Here is an 18,131-nt window from a genome sequence, read left to right on the forward strand (position 1 = left end):
AAGTGTTCTTCCCCACTGAGCCTTCTCTCTACTCTCCAGCCTTGTCCCCCAGCTCATTTCGACTTACTTTTGAGGCAGTCTCATGAAGCCCAGGCTGTCTGTGAACAGGTTATGACACCTCTGAGCCTCCTGCTTCCATTCCTCAGTACGAGGATTACCAACACACGTCACCACACCCACTTTAGATTTCTGTGATGCTGGTGACTCATACTGCGACTTCTCACAGGCTAGGCAAGCTCTCTACCAACTGGGCCACAACAGCAGCCTGAACCTCACCAAATTTTGAGAGTTTGCAAAGACAGAAGAGAGCAATGATGTTCTGTCTCTCTTCTGGTTTTTTTTTTTTTTTTTTTTTTTTTTTGATTTTAAGTAAGCCATGAGCTCAGGAGAAAGGATATTTCTGCTCCCTTGTGCTGATGTAAGTGTCTTTGTGTGAATGAGTTTCTCAAACAGCTCTGAGACATTCTAAATGGCTAGGCTGAGCAGAGGAAGTAAGGCCAGGGGCTCTAGGGGTTTATTTCCCACACAGTAGATCCAAGTAAATCCTCAAATGGGCAGTAAGAACTAGTCCTGTATGAAAATCACATTTTGTCTTTAAAATAGCTGTCCTGGGCCTGCAGAATGGCTCAGCAGGTAATGGCGCTTCGCCACTGAGCCTGATGACCTGAGACCCACAGGGTTTAAGACTGGAGCCAGCTCCTGCAAGTTGTCCTCTGACCTCCACCCACACGCTACAGCATTCACGTGCTTCTTCCCACATGCACTGTGCACCCTTGCATACTGTGTCAGGAGTAAATACTTAGTAAAATATTCCTTTTCATTTTCTGGCATTATTTGTTATTTTTTCCTTTGGTTTAGGTTGTTTTGTTTTTGTTTTTTTTAAGGCAGGGTCTCATGTAATTTAATTGACCTTGAATTCCTGTATCCCCCTGCCTGCATCTCCCAAGTGTGGGGGTTACAGGCATGTGCTACTGACTGTCAGCATTCTCCACTACCATAAGAAAGTCTTATCTTGCTGGGCATAGTAGTGAGCCACTGCAAAGCTGTGGTTAGAAGGCTAGGTTGGAGGACCAAGACCAGCCTGAGCTACATAGTAGATCCTTTGATTAATTTTTCTTTATTTGAATTGCGCATCCACTTATCACAATGTGCCTGTGAGCCCTCCCGTTGCCGGCCGCAGCCATCAGTGGTTGGCTCTTCCCATTGCTCAGTGCTGCTCTAATGACTGCAGCAGCCTGGTTATTCCTTTACCATCTAACAGATACCTGGGTTGCTTCTCTGTGTTAGCTGTTGCCCTGTAACAAGCTCCAGGAAACATTGAACTCTTCAGACAATCAACGTGTATTATCTGATGGGGGGGGGGGGGGCTAAGAGCAGGTGCTCAAGCCACATCCCGCCCCCAACCCCGCTGACTGTAGAGCGCTCATTGTTTCGTTCCGAACACAGAAGTGACCAGGACCTAGAACTTCTGAGACAGTTCACTGCATTCTCTTGGATCTGAACTTGGTGGATTCGTTTCATCAGAATGGCATTTCCCACCCCACCCCCCTTTTCTTCTTGTTTATCTAGATGGCTCTGGAAGATTCTGAGCAGAAACACAGCCTTCTACATTCAATTTTCACGGATCTAGAAGACCTGTCAATCATTTTTGAAACAGATGACTTAATCCAGACCATTCACGAGTTAAGTGACCAGGTGGCCGCTTTACAGCAACAGATAATAGAGGCCCTCCCACACGTCCAGCAGGTGGCAGATGTAAGTGACCCGAAAAGTTGTGGGTTCCCGTGTCCTGTTCATTGGGCACATTATACCAGGAATCACCCTCAAATCCTATGAAAGCGCACTAGGCAGATACATTTGTAATTGATGATATTTCTTGAGTTACATTTTACTTTGTACAACTGTAGCAAGATTCATGTTCCCGTCCTTCACCCAGAGTGGCCTCGCTCTGGGGATGAAGAATCCTGATAAATGTGCTTGCTATTTTTATTCTCTCTCTAACCCGATTCCTGAGGTCAATTCTTAGTTATGAGCCTTTCCCAAAGCAGTAGCATGCTTCTGTGACCTTTGATGGAAATGACCTTATGATGTATTCTATAGTTTGGTATAGATTCTTAAATAGTAGGTGAAAAAAAAAATTAAGCTGGGTGATGGTAGTGCACATCTTTAATCCCAGCACTTGGGAGGCAGAGGCAGGTGAATCTCTATGAATCTGAGGCCAGCCTGGTTTATAGAGTGAGTTCTAGGACAACCAAGGCTACACAAGAGTAACCCTGTCTTGAAAAACCAAATATAAAAAAAATAATAATAAATTTTAATATAATCATATGTCATTTGTCATAATTTAGCTATGTAATTACTGTACTATAGCACTTTTACTTTCAGAATTTTAACATTTTCTTCATTATGGAGTAACTCCCAGTTGCCGTAATTTTAAGCCTTCAGCCTTTCTCTGTCATTTTCAAAGCCTCTCTTGTCAACTGCATCATCTTATTATCATGTCGGATCTGTCCTGACCTCTAAGCCCAGGCCTGAGCGCTTCAACATGTGGATGCACCTCACATATTTCAACTTCTTTTTCTAGCATTTTTACTTTAAGATTCTTGGGGCAGTTACAGACGCTGACACTGAGAAAATTAACCATTAGACAAGAGACTTCGTGTTGAAATTAATCTGAGTAGGTTATGACATCACTCAGCTGCACTATGCTCCGCAGGAGCTATTAGGGGATGGGTAAGAAAACCTGGGCAGTATTCCAGTTTCTTGTCTGTTAGTTTCTTAAAGGGTGATGCTATCTTTTTTCTGTTTTCTTTTTTTTATTTAAAATGATGGAAATTTCCAAAATACTAGACCTACTTGTGTTTACATATCCAAACACATTCCAAAGATAAATTTAAAGAGTGTGTCGACACTTAAGAGTTTATTTTAGAAGGTGGCTTGGAAGCATGCCAACTGTCAGTCTCATGAGCAACTGAAAAGTGACCCAGTGAATATCTTGACTTCACAATGGCTTTTTCTTTTCTTTCCTTTTCTTTTCTTTCTTTCTTTTTTTTTTTTTTTAAGATTTATTTATTTTATTTTATTATATGTGAGTACACTGTAGCTGTCTTCAGACATTCCAGAAGAGGGCATCAGATCTCGTTACAGATAGTCGTGAGCCACCATGTGGTTGCTGGGATTTGAACTCAGGACCTTCGGAAGAGCAGTCGGTGCTCTTAACCACTGAGCCATCTCACCAGCCCTTCTTTCCTTTTCTTTTGTTTTTTTATTTATTATTTTTTGAGACAAGATTTTTCTGTGTAAAAGAGCCATGGCTGTCCTGGAACTTGCTCTATAGACAATGATGGCCTCAAACTCACAGAGATCAGCATGCCTCTGCCTCCTGATTGCTGGGGTCAAGAGTGTGTGCCCCCACGCCTGGCTTCCACAGTGTTTTCTGGTGTAGTTTAGACTAATGTTTTCTATTAAAAGCCATACAATCGTCTATGTGTGTGAAAATTAGTTATTCAGCAGTGTAAGTGGCAAACATCCTTTGATTGGATATGAGAATAGGATTAACAGTACATTATGAGTTACAGATTATTAATGTGCAGTAAGGGATACAGGAGCGTGTCTTGTGTCTACACTCTAGGATGTGGTCGCGATCGAGTCTGAAGTAAAATCAATGGAGAAAAAGGTTGCAAAGATCAAAGCTATCCTCTTATCCAAAGAAATATTTGATTTTCCACCCGAAGAACATCTCAAGCATGGGGAGGTATGGATGAATTATTTTTTTAAGTTTTTTTTTTAATAGTTCTTACTGTCTCCAGAAAAAAATATGTAATCATAGAGTTTACATGTCAGGTCCATTAGAGTAACATAGATGAGATGGGGAATATCTAATGATATACACACACACATATGTGTGTGTGTGTATATATATATATATATATATATATATATATATACATATATATTTGAAATATTTTTGAGTTTTTCTTTATTTTTATTTAATGTATATGAGTGTTTTCCTATACATGTCTAGGTACCGCATGCACAGAGTGTCCTTTGGGGGCCAGAAGGCGGTATAGGGATCCCCTGCCTGAAGTTACAGTCAGGAGCCACAGTGTGGGTGCTGGAAACTGATCCTGGGTGGAAGAGCAGCCAGTACTCTTAGTCACAGCTCCATGAAAATCATTTAAATCGTATTTATAGTGTTCCTTGTGCAACAGTAGCATTCCTTTAGGTTACTTAGTCATTTAAGCTCTGCTCTCCCCAGACCTTGAGCGCTTTTGTGAGCCGAACCGGTGGGGAGTTTCTGACCCTAGCAATCCTGTTTACTGGCTTTGAATATTTCCTAGATTCTCTTTATCTCACTCTGCTGGTACTGAGACCATTAACTAAGTTATAATTGGTAAAGATCCATGCACAGTATCTCAGCACGTGTACAGATTTGTGATCCCCAGCAGGCACTTGGGGATCAGGTCGACCTGCGTTCTAATCTCCCTGCCGTGCCATCTAAACTTAATGGAGACATCTTCCTTCTGGGAACCCAGTTTCCTTGTCTGTGGAATAGGGGTTAGAGTACTTCCCTTTTAGGGTGAAATGAGGTCATTCACTATGAAGTCTGTAATAACGTTTAATTTGGCCAGATACTTGTATTCAATTCATGAAGCATTTTTTTTAAGGACTCCTACAGGAAACCCCGGGCTAGGTACAGTTGCTTTCGAAGATTCAAAACCTGCCTAGGGACAGCATACAGACCTCAGTCACAATCCCATATAGAGAGGAGAAGGGAGGGAGGAAGGAACCGGTTGTCTGAATGATGGCGTAGTATTTGGGAAGTTAGTCCTTCCCCAAACATTGTTTCCTAAGACCCTTAACCACTCCCATACCTCAAATCTAAATTAAGGAAATGCTTTAAGAAGTACAGAGCTGGAGAGATGGCTCAACAGTTGTGAGCATATTGCTCTTGCAGAGAACCCGAGTTGGCTTGCCAGCACATGCATATACTCGAAATTAAAAATAAAGTATTTGTAATTGGAATTGCATATTAAAGACCACTATTACATTAGAACTTGGCTTTTGTGGGTGGCTGTTTATTTGTTTGTTTGGTTGGTTTTTTTTTTTTTTTTTTTTTTTTCTGTTTTCATTCCTCGGCTGGGCTTCCTCGCTGCTGTGAAGGTCATACTTGAAAACATCCATCCCATGAAGAAGACTATTGCAGAGATAATGACTTACCAAGTGGAACTGAGGCTACCCCAGACGGGAACCCAACCCCTGCCTGTGTTTCAGAGGACAAGCCAGCTTTTACAGGATGTGAAACTCTTGGAAAATGTCACTCAGGAACAAAACGAGTTACTGAAGGTGAGCGGCTAGGACAAGAGTCAACTTAATACAGGAAAAGTCCAGTAGAAGGTTGCTTGCGTCCTTCTTGTCGCTTGGCTTCAATTGCTGTGGTAAAGGGCTTGGGGAGAGAAGGTTTACTTAGCCTTGCGTATCCTGGGTCATAGTCCATTGAGGAAAGCCTGGGCGGGAACCTGGAGGCAAGAGCTGAAGCAGAGGCCATAGAGACACTACTTACTGCCTTGCTCAGCCAGCTTTTGTATACTATCCAGGACCGAGCCCAGGGGTGGCACTGCCCCCTCTAGGCTGGGCCCTCCCCCATGAAGCACCAACCAAGAAAATACCCTACAGGCTTACCTATGGGTCAGTCTTGTGGAGGTTCCCTCTTCCCCAGATGACCCTGGCTTATGTCAAGTTGACAAACAAAAACAAACAAACAACCCCTTTTTAGTTTTCAAGTTTAATTGAAAGCAGTTGTTCCTCAAGAGGTGGCGTTTAGTTTAAATAAGTAAATACACTCCTGCTCCCCCCACACCCTCTCCTGGGAGTCTTACCTTTGCTCTGGTTGAGAGCATCAGTGGTCTGTGGTCTGTTGTGCTTCTTTGTTCTGCAGTTAAGGACCTATGTGTGTGAAGCAAGGGAAAGAGAACTCAAACCTGATCAAGGCCCTCCAGCCTCTGGAGGCTGCAGACCTGTAAAGTAAGCACCACAAAGCAGTCTCCTGGTCCACTTCAATCACTTCCTCTTCCTGTGGATTAAATGCTCAGTGTGTTCCCCAACACGGGGCATAGGTAGCCTGGGGCCATTTACCATCTCAGGGAGAGCTGTGTCCAAAGCTTCAATGGAGGACCAAAGAGGTCCCTTGTGTCAGGGTTAGTTCCTGTGCAATGAGGCAGGATTTTAGCTGTAGAATCTTCTGGTGTTTTTCCATCTTGGGGGCCGTTTTGTTCTGCCATTTTCTCATCCCTCTCAGGAGGGTTCCCCTCCCCTCTGTAAGTTTTATTACTCTACCATTCTCAAGCCAGAATCATCAGAGTTTATATTCCTAGGCCACTCCCATAGAACATAAATCATTAAAAGACCCTTGAACCCCACAGCCATACTGGGCAGAGACTCTGTGTCTCTTGCTTCAGAAAGGGCTGTATCTTCTTACTTCAAAAACTCTCTTTGCATTGAAGTGGGCATCCTGTTCCTCTAAAGTTGGGGAACCCTATTCTCCCTGACTTGAAGTTTAACAACCCTCTGCCCTCTGTCCTGACTGCTAATCAACTGTCATTTCTCTCCTAATACCAACAGAAGGGAAAGTGACCTAGCAGCCACTGTACCTTTTTAAAAAGTAGTTTGTAAGTGAAGTAAAAAGTATCAGATTTCATGGACCATTTTTAATCTCTTCTATCTTACTGGGCCTCTGGCCAGCAAAGGAAAATAACCCTAATTATGCTTTAAAGTGGCCTCTTCAAGAAGAAAAGGGGGACAGGTGGAGGGGTCAAGTTAGGCATCAAACTGTGCTGTGAACATTTCCCATCTTACTGTGTGGGTTGGAATCACATGAGCCCCTCATATATTTCAAAGCAAGTAAGCCATTGGTAATGAAAAAATATTGGAATAAAGGACATTTCCTTTAGTTCCCACTTGAGTGGGACAAGTCCCCCTATTGTGGAAAATAAGACAAATGACTTCTATGGGGCATAATGGGATGTCATTCATTTCTGTGAGCTGGAGAACAGGTATGTGCAGTGAATATAGTTTCTCATTTCTAACCAGCAGCCAGAACTATTGGTTAAATAATTTTATTTAAATACCAAGAAGGATTATGTACTATAGGACAGGACCCATGTCATTTCAAAAGACATTTTGCTTCAGTATGATGCACACCAAAGAAATACTAAGAGTTGCTTTTGAAGCCTGTTTCTGTTTCTAATATTTCATCAAACTTTGTTTCATAGCCGGGCGTGGTGGCGCACGCCTTTAATCCCAGCACTTGGGGGGCAGAGGCAGGCGGATTTCTGAGTTCGAGGCCAGCCTGGTCTACAGAGTGAGTTCCAGGACAGCCAGGGCTACACAGAGAAACCCTGTCTCAAAAAAACAAACAAACAAAAACAAAAAACTTTGTTTCATTTCGTCTACAAACAAATCTGAGCTTTCTTCCCTGAACATTACAGTCCACGGCATGTTCCGGTTAGCTTTGTGTCATTCTTCAAACTCCTGGTGCTCTGGAAGCTTCTGACCATTACTCATGAAATGTGCATCGCCAACTCTAAAGGGCAGCAGGGAGGATTCCTGTATTGGAAAAATTCACCATAATATCACATAATGTGCTCAGTGCATTCAGGATCAGGCATGCCACCACGGTATATAGAAAGTGCCACATGCATATCATGTTAGCACGGTAAATACATTGGTTGGCAAGACAGCTCAATAGGTAAAGGAGCTTGCCTTACAAGCCTGGTAACCCGAGTTTGGTCCCTAGAACCCACGGAGAGGCAGAAGGAGCCCATGTGTCTGTGTGAGGGCACACACACAATTCTGAAACTTTCTTTTTTTTTTTTTTTTAATTTTTTAAGATTTATTTATTTATTTATTATATGTAAGTACACTGTAGCTGTCTTCTTCAGACACACCAGAAGAGGGCATTAGATCTCATTACGGGTGGTTGTGAGCCACCACGTGGTTGCTGGGATTTGAACTTCGGACCTTCGGAAGAGCAGTTGGGTGCTCTTACCCACTGCGCCATCTCACCAGCCCTTCTGAAACTTTCTTAAATGGTGTACATGACATACCAATAATTTCATAAGACTTAGGGACTTTATATTACCATGCTATAAAATGTTTTCCTGAATGGGGCCCCTAGATTAGAAATATGTAAGAGTGGGGCTATAGAGATGGCTCAATGGTTAAGAGCACTGGCTGCTCTTCCAGAGTTCCTGAGTTCAATTCCCAGCAACCACATGGTGGCTCACAACCATCTGATATGGGATCTGATATCCTCTTCTGGCATGTGGGCATATATGCAGACAGAGCACTCATACATTAAAAATATCTATACATAAATAAATGAAAGTTTTTTTTTTAAAAAGAAAGAAATACATCAGAACCAAGAAGCATTTAATTAGATTTGTGCCTCCAGCCCTGCTGAGATGCCCTGGAGTCTCGTGAGATGTAAAGGTTAGGCTCCAGGGTGGCAAACTTTGTCATCTAGATTTTAAATATAAATTCAGGTAATATTTGGAATATAGAATATAACTATGTTAGGAAATTTTGCTTATTTAGAGAACAAATATAGACTACAAAGATATTCTGGGGACCTGCAAGGTGACTCAGCAGGGAAAGGCACTTGCTTGCCATGCCTGGCAACCTAAGTTTGATCCAAGAATCCACGAGATGGGAGAAGAGAATCGACTCCTGCAAGTTGTCCTTTGACCTCCGACAGTACAGCTCCTCCTTCCATATATGCTCAAATAAATGCAGAATAATAATATAAGTTTTTTTATTTAAAAAAAGGCTTCTGTTTCCTATTTAGAGGAACTTGGGATGGGCTGGATAATAGAAATAGCCTGTGTGTTACTTAGGTGGTGACAGTGACTCTTTGGGGGCTACGTGTTATTTTCTAGGTTGTCATAAAGCAGACTGCTGAATGTGATGAAGAAATAGACAGTCTGAAGCAGATGTTAACTAACTACTCAGATGAGATCTCCCCTGAACATGTGTCACAGAACCAAGTGGCCGACCTGCCGTCATTACAGGTATGTCTCATCCACTCGCCTATCCATCCATCTTATGGACTCTTGCTTTATCCTTGGTGTCTAGAATCTCTTGTAGTGTGACAGTGTTGTACCTGACATCTCTTTGTCCCCAACATGTTCTTTCCATTCTTACTTTGTGATGCCGTGGTTGGGTGGTGTCATTAATTTGCCATTGCAACCCCTGGACTTGAGACCTAGTTGCAGAAACTGGGTAGGTCTTTGCTTCTGAATCCTCAGATAGGACTTCTTGGGTGCCCACACTATAGCACGGCACATCTTTGCATTTCCTCTGTGCCCAAGAAGCTGATGTGGGGTTGGGCAGATTGGGTAGGCTGGTAGTAAAACTCTGAGCATTGATATAATAAAGGACTGTATTTTTACTGCCATAAATCTCTCTGAGTAGGGCCTTTTCAGTTTTTGTTTTTATATTGATACATCTGTATTAAAATGGTGTGAGAGAGGCCCAGGCCATGAGAACTGCATATTTTCCAACACCTGATGAATACAGTCAGGCAGTTAATGTGATACTCAAACCTCCCAGGCATTTACTAGCTGGGAGACTGAGGGGAACTTGCTTAATATGAAAGGTAAAGTATGAGTCAGGAGACATCGCCCATGACTGCTGAATTGATAATGCAGGCCCAGTATGAGCATCTCAGAAGGGTTAGGGGACCAAGTTTCTTCAAGTACTTAATAACTCAGGACAGCAAAGAGCTTATGTTGTGTGAGTACAAATAAAGGAAATTATACATAGGACGAGAGTCTTTGGGGCTCATTACACAACACACATGCACACATTGTTGTTTCCTCGATGGCTCTTATGAGCCCTAATGGACCACCAAGACAGAACACCTGGCTGGCAATGGGTGTGTGTCAGAAAGAAGGGGTAAATAGAACTGACCCCCCCCCCCAAAAGTAAACTTCTTCCTTAGCTCTACCAGAGGATTTGATGTAAACTGTGATATCTGTGAAGTGGAAAAGTGAGACTTCCAACCACGATGATTTACCTGGGAGCATAAAACTGTCAGGAACAAGGCTGAGACTGCTATCGTAACCACCCACGTGGAAATGAGACTCTTCATACTTGATTGCTGATCAACCTTTTAGAAGGGATGATGGCAGACAAGACCACACTGTGTAGACCAGGCTGCCCTCAAACTCACAAAGTTCTGCTTTCCTCTGTATCTGCCTTCCTGAGGGCTGGGATTAAAGGCATGTGCTACATAGTTTCATGGGCATTTAAACAACAACAACAACCCTACACTAAGACTCAACAAATGGCAAGTTAGGGCTACCTGAGAGTGGGATCTAAGGCTTCATTGATTAATTCTTCAGTCTTAGTTTTGGTCCTTCCATAAACCGGGTCTGTGCTGTATCTCCTAACACATCAAGTCACAACCTTATGTCATACTGGGTCATTTAAAGACTGTTGTCTGAGTCATGCACTACTTCCCAAATTTCATGCGTTTCCATAGTCCTTATACAACACCATTTCTTGAGAAAAATCTTGAAGAATCTCATTTAAGTGTGTAAGTATAGCTCATTGTCTGTTTTAATTTTGTAAAAATAATGTTCTGAAAGAAAAAGGAAGGGCAGTCCAGTTGGCAGCGTGCACATTCCCAGAAGTACTTTTTAGTTGTCGTGCTTGGGACGCAGCAATGCTTTACAGTCCATCTTCCATTTTGTCATCAGAGAAGTAAAGACGTGTTTGGGGTATGCAGTGTGGGGACTGAACACAGGGCTTGCTGGGTAAGCACTCTACCGCTATCCGCAGCCTGTCTTCATCAAGGACATTCTTAAATGGGACTGGCAAGTTTTTCCTACCATAAATAATTGGTGTCCCCTACCTTGTTTCATAAAAGGTGCCTGTGGGTTTACCGCCAATCCATTTGTGCCCTCAGTCTAAATACCAACACAGTAAAAAGAGGCAGTAACATTTTGATAGCATTATGGAAATGATATTAACCTCAGAGACAGTGTCCCTCAGCTCTGGTCCCATTAAAGGCTCCCAGAGAGCTATGGGTACCACAGTGCAGATGGCAGCTCAGTGCCTACCAGCCTACATATCACTGGTTGCTGTTTTCCTGAATTTATCCTAATGGCTGTGGTACTGCTTTTGTTGGGGGGTCTATGACTCTCCTATTGAAGTTTAGTGTTTATTGAAAGTGGAACATGAAACCTAGTCAACTCAGAGTTAACTCTGCTAGTAGAGAACTCTCCGAGCAGACAGAATAGGAGTATTAGTTTAACAATAAATGTCAGAACCCAGGAGTCTTTGGGAAGCCCGAGGTTGGCCCCACCTCACGAGCTGCACCTTGGCAGAAATTGCCTTCTTTCTCTAGTCTTCAGAACTCTCTCTTGTTCATAGTGACATGTTACTTTCTTGGGCATAAAATCCAATGACTTGGGGACTCAGGAGGTAGCTCAGTTGGTGTCTGTGCTTGTTGAATCTCATTTCAATTTCCAGAACCCATATGAAAGCAAAACAAAGAAAGACCAGTGTTGTGGCATGTGCTTGTAATCTCAGCCCTGGGGTGAGAGAGGCGGGCGCTGGACTTGGTGGTCAGTAAGCATAATTCACTTATTGGGTTTCTAGCAAGGAAGAACCTGTTTCAAAGAAATAAGATAATGGGCTAGGTGTGGTAGCACATGTCTTTAATGCCAGCACTCAGAAGGAAGAGACAACCAGATCTCTGATTCTGAAACTAGCCTGACCTACATAGTAAGTTCCAAGCCAGTCAGGGTGAGTAAGACCCTGGGTGTTTGTTTGTTTTTAAGGATGGATAGCTCTGAGGTTGACCTATGACACTCATGTGCACACGCATCCATTTTTATATATACATACAAAATTTAGTGAATTTAAGAATATTGACTAGTGAGGGATTTTAAGGAATACATTAGAAACACACTTGTATGAGTATGTTTGTACTTGAGACAAAATTAGGAGCCACATGCACGCTAAGCAAGCAAGCAAGCAGTCTGCTGCTGGAGCTACACCCCAGCTAGGGAGATACTTGGAATGAATGCTGGCTTTCTGAAGAGGCGCTCAGACAAGGGGTACTGGAGAGTCAGGGTAACTGTCACCCACAATTCCTACAAAACTTAAGGTTCTATAATTCCATCACCTGAATGGGCAGACAGTGGGCTTTTCCATATCTAGGAAAACTTACTTGCATATAATAATAATAATCTTAATAATCTCCTGGGGAAACATGGGAACAGGTACCTGTAATATTCTGTGCGTAAAGTGGGAAGTATGTGTTCATCAAAGTACAGTCTGGTGGTTCTTGGCCTCGGGAATCTGGTTCTGTGAGTCCTGTGGTTAGCTACTACAGCCCTGGCTCCCCACCCTGGCTGTACATCAGTCACCTGTGGACCTTGTTACAGGTTCTCATGCTTTGTTCAACCCCCAGATGCTCTGCTTTACAAGGTCTGTGAAGTAGCTACAGGGTCCAGTAGCCTTGGATCAGGACATCCCTTGTACTGAAGGAAACTGGCTCCTGGGAGCATCCAGAAGCCGCTCTGATTTCTCTCAAATGATGCCCACAACTCTTTCTGAACAGGGAGAGATCGAAAGGTTGGAAAAGCAGATTCTGAATCTAAACCAGAAGAAGGAGGATCTGCTAGTGGACTTGAAGACTGCTGTACTGAACCTTCATGAGCACCTGAAACAAGAACAGCAAGAAGTAGGAGACAAGCCCTCTGCAGGCGCCTCCGAGTGTACAGTGGCCGAGAGGGATGCTTCAGAAAGGAAGGTAGGTGTGGCTTTCACTTAATTCTGGCCCCACATTCCACGGGAGAGCAAACAGCCGATGAGATATCTCTTTCCAGAGCAAAGGAATTTTTTTTTTCTTAAATGGAAATACTCCACTTGAAGTTGTTTACTACTGAGCACAAATCTTCCGGGTGTGTCTGCCCTGAACCCAACCCAGAATTCTTATGCCTGAGTTACCTAAAACGCACTTATGAAATTCCCCGAGCAGATGGGAGGGAACCTTTGAAGTATCAGCCTTAGAACAGTCATCTTACTGAAGACTCAAAGTGGTCCCGTGCCTGAGACCACTGAGAGTCCACACGCGAGAACTGCACTCCAGCTCTTTGGGGGCGGGGCCGTAAGGATCATGCAAATGAGGAGGCGCCACAAGAAAGGGGGTGGGGCTTCGAGGATCATGCAAATGAGGCTCTGCAGGCTGGACTTAGCTGAAAGACTGAAAGGCATGAGGCCCCAGAGACTTTGGGCGTTGGTGGACAGATTGGACAATGCGTGAAGATTTAGCTACATAGAAATGCAACCAGGCCAGGATGTGATGCTGGTCCACATCCTGACTGCAAATGCTCCCGTGCTGTGCCTTTCAGTTGAGCAGAACAAACTCCATGTCTTTCCTGCCAGTGGTCAAGGAGGAGGCCGAAGAAAGCTCCGTGAAGAGTGAAGTAAGGCAAAACTTTTTCTCCTTTAAAAAAAAAAAATTTTATTTTATTATTTTTGGATATCTGTGTGTAGGGATGGGGGCAGGAAACATACACAGGACATGAAGCTAGGTCCCTTCAGAGGCCAGGATGTCTTATCCTCTTGAACTGGATTACAGATCTCAGGATGGGTGCTGGGAATCGAACTCAGTCCCTGCAAGAGCAGTACATTAAAAACCCTGAACTGCTGAGCCATCTCTCCAGCTCCCAGGAAAACAGTTTTGCTGTTTGAACTGGCTAGGACCAGATCTCTAAGTGAATGTCAGAGAAAACATATGAAAACCTAAGGCTTTTAAAGTTAATGTTAATTTTTTAATTTTTTAAAATCAAGACTGCAATACTTATTCAGTTATTAACATTGTTAAGTTCATCTAAGTCCACTTTGTCCCGGACGAGGGGCATTTGCCGGTGCAAAGGAGTCCCCTGTCAGACACAGACTTCTGAATTCCTCCTCTGGAACTCTGAGAGTATTTGGCTTGGTGTGTGTGTGTGTGTGTGTGTGTGTGTGTGTGTGTGTTTGTTTTTGTTTTGTTTTGTTTAGCTAATAATTATTTTGCATAGTTGAGACATGATTTTGTTTTAGATAGTATTATCAAGGACATGAGTTGTGTCTGCCACTAATGTAGCTGATTCTTAGTGCTTCGTTGTAACTGGTTGAAAGCAACTTGACCTTCTTGGTATCAATTTCCATCTCATACTTGTAACACTAAGGCTTATACTCAAAGACTAAGCTGGCAGCAGAGTGTGCCTTATGTGACTCAGGTGTAATGACAAGTCATTTTTTTTGCTCATTTTGTAGATTCCGATGGCTCCGTTGTCACACAGAGCAGACGCTTTGTTCTATTGAGTGTCACTAGAGCATGGAGTTGCAGGGTGAGGGTGACAGTTTGCTTTGCACTCTGACCACCAGACAACCTCAATTCACAGTCTGAGGACCCAGGGCCCAAGCAAAGAAGACACACACACACACACTACCAGTTCAGACATTCACATGCTCCTGAGACACACAGTGCAGTGCCTAGTGCTTCAGCTTAACATATATTTCCGTACAAACTCTTATTTTTGTGTGATAAGAACATCTAGCCTCTGTCTAAGCAAGTTTCAAAGTGTGTATGACTTCTAATGCATTTCTTGTTTGTTATCCTCCTGCCTAACTGAAAATTTGCATCCTTGATCAAAGTCTCTCTAATCCTCCTCTATCCACTGTACCCTGTTTTATGCTATGTCTTGACAACTTCAACTTTGTTACATTTGACATTTAAGTGATGCCATGTCGTGATTGTGGTCCTGTGCCTGGCTTAGTTATCTCACTTAAGCTAATGTTCTCTAGTTCCTCCTCTGTGTCACTACAGATGACAGAATCCCCAAGGTTTTGTATGTGTTTGTTTGTTTGTTTGTTTTTTAAATGGTGAAATGGTATTGCATTGGGTATATCCACCACATTTTGTTTTGCTTTGTTGTTTAGACAGGGTCTCACTATGCAGCCCTGCCTGGCCTGGAACTCACTCTGTAAACAAGGCTTGCTTCCACCTCACAGAGACCCACCTGCCTCTGCCTCGCAAGTGCTGGGACTGAGGGCACGTGTGCCACCACACTTGGCAGATACACATTTTCTTTAACCATTCATCTACTAACTGACACTAAGGTTGATTCCATGACCTGTTGTTGTGAATGATGCTGCGGTGAGCACTAGAGTACAGACTACTCTTCTACAAGCTAACCTTTGGGCATGTGGCCTGTGGTGGAATTGTGGAAGCATGTGGTGTTATAGTTTAGTTTTTTGAGATGCCTCTGTGCTGTTCTCCATTTGTAATCCCGAACAGTACCCATGAGTCTATTCCTCCACATCCTTTCCAGCGCTAGGCATTTTCCAGCTCTGACTAAAAGCCATTATGAGAGATGTGATGTCTACTAGACTTTCTCATTCATATGTATTCATTTATTCGTTCATTTTGCAGCACTGTGGATTTAGCCCCAGATCAACCTCTCACGTGCTAGATAAGAACTCAAATCACTGAGCCAAAGCCTTGGTTTAACTTGTCTTCCCGCAGTTAGTGGGCTTGGGCAATTTTTTTTTTCTTACACCTAACAGACTTATTTTTGAAATATCATCCAAGATCACATTTACCAAAACATTAAATTCTGAAACAACTTTTATAAATTTCCTGTATGGGACATGAACTTACTACTCTTTAGTAAAGAAAATTAAGATTTTTTTTTTTAGGCTCAAGAAAAGCATTCATAGTTGGAGACATGATTTAGTGTGAGAAATACAACTGACGTGGGGTAGAAGGGAGAGTAAGACGTGCAGCAAACTTGCCCAGGAGGCTGAGTCTTGTTTGGAGATGAATAGGATTCCAGTTATGAAAAGGAGATATTTCTCTTTGCTAACCAATTGAGCATTGTCTTAGGATGGACATAGAAGAACAGAGCCACCGTCTGCATCCTGGTCTCTTCTGGGGAAGCACGGCAAGGACCTGGAAGGAGATGGGGCATCCTCCTCCTCCTCAGCCACCATCGTGCAGGTAACTAGGGAAGTCACTCATGGGGCTTGTCGGAGCTCCTCAGTGTCTTCCCATGCTCCTCTGTTCACCTTACCCCCAAGCCTTCAGAGTAGCCCATACGAAGACTGAAGATGAGAGACAGCAAATCAGAGGATTCGTTACAAAGAATGATTAGATCAGGAAATTCGTCCACCAATTTTATTTTTGACAAAATTGTACACATTTAGGACATACAGCACGATGCTTTGAAATACGGGTCCATGTATTGATCATGAGTATATTGAGGACACTTTTTTAAAAAATCAGTAATTTTTAAGTAAATACTGTGTGGCTATTCATGAAGTGTTGCCTTTCCTTGCCTAGTCCTTCCTCGCTTTTTTGTTTTGTTTTGTTTTGTTTTGTTTTGTTTTGTTTTGTTTGACAGAACCCTATACATGTATGGCTGACATAAACTCACACAGATATATACACACATGTACAAATAATAAAGTTAATAAAAAAAAAAACTTTTAAAAATAGCACACCTGACTTCCCCTGGGAGCAGGGTGTCTGTAAAAGCGCAGATGAGGAAGAGGCCCCTCCTGGCAGCAAGCCTGGCCAGGAACTGATTCTGTTCTCCACAGGATGCAGATGGCAGAATTAGCACCTGTGACAGCTCCATGGTGTGCATCATTGCCCCAGACTGGGGAAGCACGGAGGAAGGACCAGAACCAGCCCCGAGGCTCAGCCAAACAGACGAGGTGAGGCCCCACAAGCCGGGCTGCTCAGATTCCCAGAGTGGCACCCAGGCTTGCCCGTGGCCATCTGATGTCTGTGATGCTGTGTGTGTTGAGTGAGACGTTCCCTGTGAAGGCCAGCATCGTCATGAACACTGTCAACCCCTGTCCCACGGCAAGCTTGACCACCCGCTGTTGACTTTTCCACTGTCAGCCTGAAATAGTCGTCGTGTTAATGTTAAGTGTTTAATCTGTGTGTATAACACGCGGGGGCGATGAAATGGGAGACAAGCACTTATTGATCAAGGGCCTGTTCAGAAAAAGCACTTTTATGTTCTTTGTTGCTTAATCGTAAGATCACGAGGCAAGTTAATACCTACCTTATGTTTACAAAAGGGGATCAGATTCAGAGAGTAAACCATGGGAACTAAATAAGAGAGCAAGGAGTTGCCCCACAGCCTTCCCTTCTAACTTCCTAGTTTGAAACCCCCGCCCTTCTCATAGAGCCTTACTGCCCAGACCCTGCTTCCAGGTTAGGCCGGCTATTTGACCCTGAAGCTCCAGGGGTTCAGTAAAGAGCCCCTAAAAGAGACCCAGGACACTTTTGAAGTCCCTTTCTATATGGGGTCACATTTTTTGTCTTTTGTCTCAATCTCTTTTTTTCTGTTCTTACAAAAATGAACAGTAACTGTCACATTGTCACACCTCTGCCCCCTTCCCATCCTTTCCATCTCTCTTACAGTGTTGCCCAGCAAGGTGACAGATGTCACAGCTGTAGAGTCACTGGCAGTACTAAGCACAGGTCCAGGAAAGTCCTTGATCTGCTTCATTGTTCTATGGTTTTTGTTTGATTTTGCAAGCCAGAATTGGTCTGGGTTTTTGTTTTGTTTTTTATTATTTTTATTTATTTTTTGCTTGTTTGGTTTGGGTTTTAGGTTTATTTATGTTTATTTTACATGTGGCTGTTTTGCCTGCATGCATGTTTATGCACTACTTGCTTGCATTGCCCTCAGAGGCCAGAAGAGAGCATCGGGTCCCCTAAAATGGAGTTACAGGTGATTGACTGTTAGCCAGCATGTTGGTGCTGGGAACTGAAGCTGGGTTCTGTGCCAAAGCAGCGAGAGCTGTGTAAACACTGAGCCATCTCTTGGACTCATGGTCTGTTCTTTTTAAGACTGGGTTAAAAATGGGATGTAGGGCCGACAAAACAGCTTAGTGTGTAAAGGCAGTTGCAATACAACCTGGCAACATAAGTTCAACCCCTAAACCTTTGTAAAAGCAGGAGAGAACTAGTCTGCAAAATCATTATCCGACTTTCATGCACTTACTGTGGCATATGTATGACGTGTGTGTGTGTGTGTGTGTGTCCACGTCCA

General features: G+C 43.2%; 1 protein-coding gene across 10 annotated transcripts in view; it reads left to right on the top strand.

The window, feature by feature from the left end:
* Syne2 (spectrin repeat containing nuclear envelope protein 2) overlaps positions 1-18,131 on the top strand; it is a 301,122-nt gene that overhangs the window by 177,583 nt on the left and 105,408 nt on the right. For all 10 annotated transcript variants that reach the window (XM_085830464.1, XM_085830470.1, XM_085830468.1 and 7 more), the window contains exons 58-65: positions 1,570-1,755; positions 3,632-3,754; positions 5,164-5,346; positions 8,937-9,068; positions 12,632-12,823; positions 13,425-13,499; positions 15,947-16,060; positions 16,663-16,779. In XM_085830464.1, the coding sequence (XP_085686590.1) occupies positions 1,570-1,755; positions 3,632-3,754; positions 5,164-5,346; positions 8,937-9,068; positions 12,632-12,823; positions 13,425-13,499; positions 15,947-16,060; positions 16,663-16,779 (1,122 nt within the window). The remainder of the gene's footprint in view (positions 1-1,569; positions 1,756-3,631; positions 3,755-5,163; positions 5,347-8,936; positions 9,069-12,631; positions 12,824-13,424; positions 13,500-15,946; positions 16,061-16,662; positions 16,780-18,131) is intronic.

This window comes from Mus caroli, unplaced genomic scaffold, assembly GCF_978045245.1.
Source record: "Mus caroli unplaced genomic scaffold, Mus_caroli_1 scaffold_14, whole genome shotgun sequence".
NCBI lineage: Eukaryota > Metazoa > Chordata > Mammalia > Rodentia > Muridae > Mus > Mus caroli.